Consider the following 3,921-nt stretch of genomic DNA (forward strand, 5'->3'; position numbering starts at 1 on the left):
GGGCCCACCACAAGTCATTTGATCTGCATCCCGGGACCCCACAGTCCTCACTTAGCTTTGTCGCCTTCATCCTTTATCACTTGACAGGGTCACAGTGACCTCAAGTTCCTTCACCAGAATACTCATCTCCAAAGCCTTGTCACCACCTCTGAGACCCTGGGGTCCCCGAGCTTCATCATGCTGCAGTCACTCTGACAGGGCTCTAGCTGCCCTAGGAGCCCTACCCCTTCCCCCACCGTCAACGTCCCACAGCCACCGTCCTCCAAGATCCTGCCACCACGCTCCCATCGTCACAGCCACCCACCTCCCTACTCCCTCGTGCTCCTGTCACTGTCACCCCAGGGCCCTATCAGAAGCAGAGCCTGTCATCCTCACCGGGGACGCCCATTCAGCCCCATCACCTGTCTTGTGTCAGCTCATTTCTGACACCCGAGGGTGCTCGTCACCCCCGCGGACTATCCCGGTCCCTTGTCCTCTTCCTACATCCTCTGTGGCCTCCCTGAGTCTTTTCTGAGGCTCTCCCACTAGCGCCCCCAAAGCCCCCGACCCGCAGAGGGCGCCGCGTCAAGGACAGCTCGGGCCGACTCCGGAGGGGGCGGGGCCGCGGCCACGGTCACTTTTTATGAATGGGGGAGCGGGCGGCGCGAGGCCTCATTACTATGCCGCGCATCGCGCGCTGCGCTCCAGCGCGCCGCGCCCATTGGCCCACTGGGCTTCTGACGTCACCAAACCGGTGGCCGGGGGCGGGGCGGGGCGGGGTGACTCACGCCGCGTCTCCCGCGGCCGCGGGGGCTTCTTGGGGTCCGCGCACACCTTGCTCTGCCAGGACCTGAGTGGAGGCTCCCCGCGGCCCGGCCGCGCCCGGTCCTGAGCGGTGAGTAGTGGGCCCTGCCGCGGCCACCCAGGGTCTGGGAGGACACGTAGGGTGCAGGGGCGCTGGGCCGGCGGAAGGCTGCGGGCCGCTGCTCGGGGTCCGGAGGTCGTAGCTGGGAGTCTGGACGAGCAGATTCTGCATCAGCACGCGGCTCCCCAAGCGTCAGGATGCTCGAGCGGTGTGATGGGGTGACCCGGCAAAGGGCGAGCATTCCTGCGGGACCCGAGGCCCTGGAGGGACCAGCAGTTATCTGAGGTTGAAAGAGCAGGAGGCATCTGGGGCGGGCACTTGGGCGTCCGAGCAGCGGGAGGTGTCTTATTTAGGGATTCAGTTATCCGAGGCAGGAGGCGGAGTCAGGCCCAAGACCCAGGTGTCCCAGCAGAAGGAGGGGTCTGACTCAGGAATCCAGGCTTCCACCAGGGGGTGTCTGCTACGGAGACCCAGAGGTTAGGTGGAGAAAGGGGGTCTGTCCGGAGACAGAATTCCGGAAGCGAGTACAGGGGAAATGAGTTCCCAGGTGTTACCCTAGGAATGTCGATTGGGGGCTGGCAAAAAGCTGCACCGGCTTTGCCCGGGGGCGGAGCCTGAGGCTCGCAGTGCTGAGAATCGTGAGGGGTCTGGGAGCTTCAGGAACCGAGTCATCCTCTCTGATGGGAGGGAGCTGACTGCCCTCCTTCTTGACATGTTTCCCTCCCCTAGTCATGAGCCCTTTTAAGGCTCACCTTGAATCCTGTGGTTCCCCACTCACTTATGGTAAGCTTAATCCACTTCTCTGACCACACGTGGCAAAGAGGTCTTTAAGACTAATAGGAAAGGAAAGGAGAGTGAAGAGACACAGGGAAGAGATGGGCAGGAAAAGAGGCCCCTGTTTAGAGGCCTGGAGGTATCAGAGGACAAAACATGGGGCAAGAGCCTCAGGACATGAATTGGGGGACAGGGCATTGGTGCCCTACCTGTTATCCTGAGAGGTATCTCTCCCCCAAGGGCCTCCTGTCAGAATACGGGCCTGCCAGTATCTCATAGGGCCTTTCTTCTACAGGTACCATGTTGTGGGGTACAGGCAGCTCCATGGCCTGGCTCTCAGCTGGCTCAGGCAGCGTCAATGTGAGCGGTGTGGACCCAGGAGAGGAACCCACAGGCCCAGCTACACTGCTGCCCTCTCCCAAGGCCTGGGATGTGGTGTTGTGCATCTCAGGCACCCTGGTGTCCTGCGAGAACGCACTGGTGGTGGCCATCATCGTGGGCACTCCTGCCTTCCGTGCCCCCATGTTCCTGCTGGTGGGTAGCTTGGCCATAGCAGACCTGCTGGCGGGCCTGGGCCTGGTCCTGTACTTTGCGGCTGTCTTCTGCATTGGCTCACAAGAGATGAGCCTGGTGCTGGTTGGTGTGCTAGCAATGGCCTTTACTGCCAGCATTGGCAGCCTGCTGGCCATCACTGTTGACCGCTACCTTTCCCTGTACAACGCCCTCACCTATTACTCAGAGACAACAGTAACGCGGACCTATCTGATGCTGGCCTTGGTGTGGGTGGGGGCCCTGGGTCTGGGGCTGGTTCCTGTGCTGGCCTGGAACTGCCGGGATGGCCTGACCACCTGTGGTGTGGTATATCCCCTCTCCAAGAACCATCTGGTGGTCCTGGCCGTAGCCTTCTTCATGGTGTTTGGCATCATGCTGCAGCTCTATGCCCAGATCTGCCGCATTGTCTGCCGCCATGCCCAGCAGATTGCCCTCCAACGACACCTGCTGCCTGCCTCTCACTACGTGGCCACCCGCAAGGGCATCGCCACATTGGCCGTGGTGCTTGGCGCCTTTGCTGCCTGCTGGTTGCCCTTCACTGTCTACTGCCTCCTGGGAGATGCCAACTCTCCATATCTCTACACCTATCTCACCCTGCTCCCTGCCACCTACAACTCCATGATCAACCCAGTCATCTACGCCTTCCGCAACCAAGACGTGCAGAAGGTGCTGTGGGCCATTTGCTGCTGCTGCTCGACTTCCAAGATCCCGTTCCGGTCCCGGTCCCCTAGTGATGTCTAGTTTCATCCTGGTGGTTGTGTGGCTTTGACTACTACAGAATTTCAGAATGTTAGGCCCACCAGGGCTTAGTTCCAAACCCCCAGCTCCACACCCTTAAGACCCAGCTGGTTCTGGAGTTCTAAGACATTGGGTGTTTTAGGATCTTGTTCAAGATTCTTTCAGGGGCCCAGCCCAGCTGGCTGCATGGTTCTAGAATGTTCCAGATGGTGGTTCCAAGTGGTTTGCAATTCCAGAATGCTGGGAATTTTACAGCACCAGTCCAAGTCCTTGATCTTCCTTCCCTGAAACTTGACCTTGACCATGTCACTTTAGTTTTGAATTTTGAAAGTCCAGAGTACAGAGAGGTTAATCACTTAGTTGCCTACAGAAAAGATTTCTCACTCTATATATGAACATACAAAGAAAGTATATTTATTTATTTATTATGTATTTATTTATAAATTTACTTAAGGGTGATAAGGGAAAAAAAAAGAGACCCACACTTTGAAATCTAGTCTGTACCAGGGTGTCTGTCCCCAGCCCCCTTGTCCCCATTTCTGACCTCAGTTCCCGGAGTGGGGATGGAGAAAGAAAAACAATGTATTTTGTTATTTTTGCTTATTTTTTATCAGAGAGATCATAGAAACCAGAGCCTCCTCCCCAGGCCCGCATTGCTCGGGTTTGCAGGAGGAACACACCAGCCTCTGGTTTTTTTATTTTTTTAAGAAGCCATCACCTGAATAACCGAGAATTCCTCTGCGCTGAGGCCCGGCTTCCCTCTGGTGGCCATTTGGGGGAATTGCAACCGGCGAGGTAGTCGGGACTGTAAAATGCACCCCCCCCCCCCTTCTCCAGCCTGGATTTCAGCGCCACAGCCATGGCCTGGGGGCCAGGCCTTACCCTGAGGTGCCCTAGAGGAGGCGGGACAAGAGCCAATACCCCACCCCTCTGCCAATAGGGGTACGGTCCCTAGTGCATTCCTGTCCAGTCCCCAAAACCCTACTCAATAAAAAACGATTTTTTGATTAATA

At 57.4% G+C, this 3,921-nt stretch overlaps 1 protein-coding gene across 1 annotated transcript; it reads left to right on the forward strand.

Annotated features, from left to right (window-relative positions):
- The first annotated feature begins 744 nt into the window (after positions 1 to 744).
- Gpr3 (G protein-coupled receptor 3) lies at positions 745 to 3,921 on the forward strand. The gene is made up of 2 exons (XM_027399555.2): positions 745 to 874; positions 1,914 to 3,921. Exon 2 carries the CDS (start codon positions 1,919 to 1,921, stop codon positions 2,909 to 2,911), a length of 993 nt encoding a protein of 330 aa, XP_027255356.1. The 5' UTR covers positions 745 to 874; positions 1,914 to 1,918; the 3' UTR covers positions 2,912 to 3,921.

The sequence above is a fragment of the Cricetulus griseus genome, chromosome 2 (genome assembly GCF_003668045.3).
Source record: "Cricetulus griseus strain 17A/GY chromosome 2, alternate assembly CriGri-PICRH-1.0, whole genome shotgun sequence".
Taxonomy (NCBI): Eukaryota; Metazoa; Chordata; class Mammalia; order Rodentia; family Cricetidae; genus Cricetulus; species Cricetulus griseus.

Coding starts and splice junctions, on each gene's coding strand:
- Gpr3 (XM_027399555.2), top strand. CDS start 1,919: ATGTTGTGGGGTACAGGCAGCTCCATGGCCTGGCTCTCAGCTGGCTCA.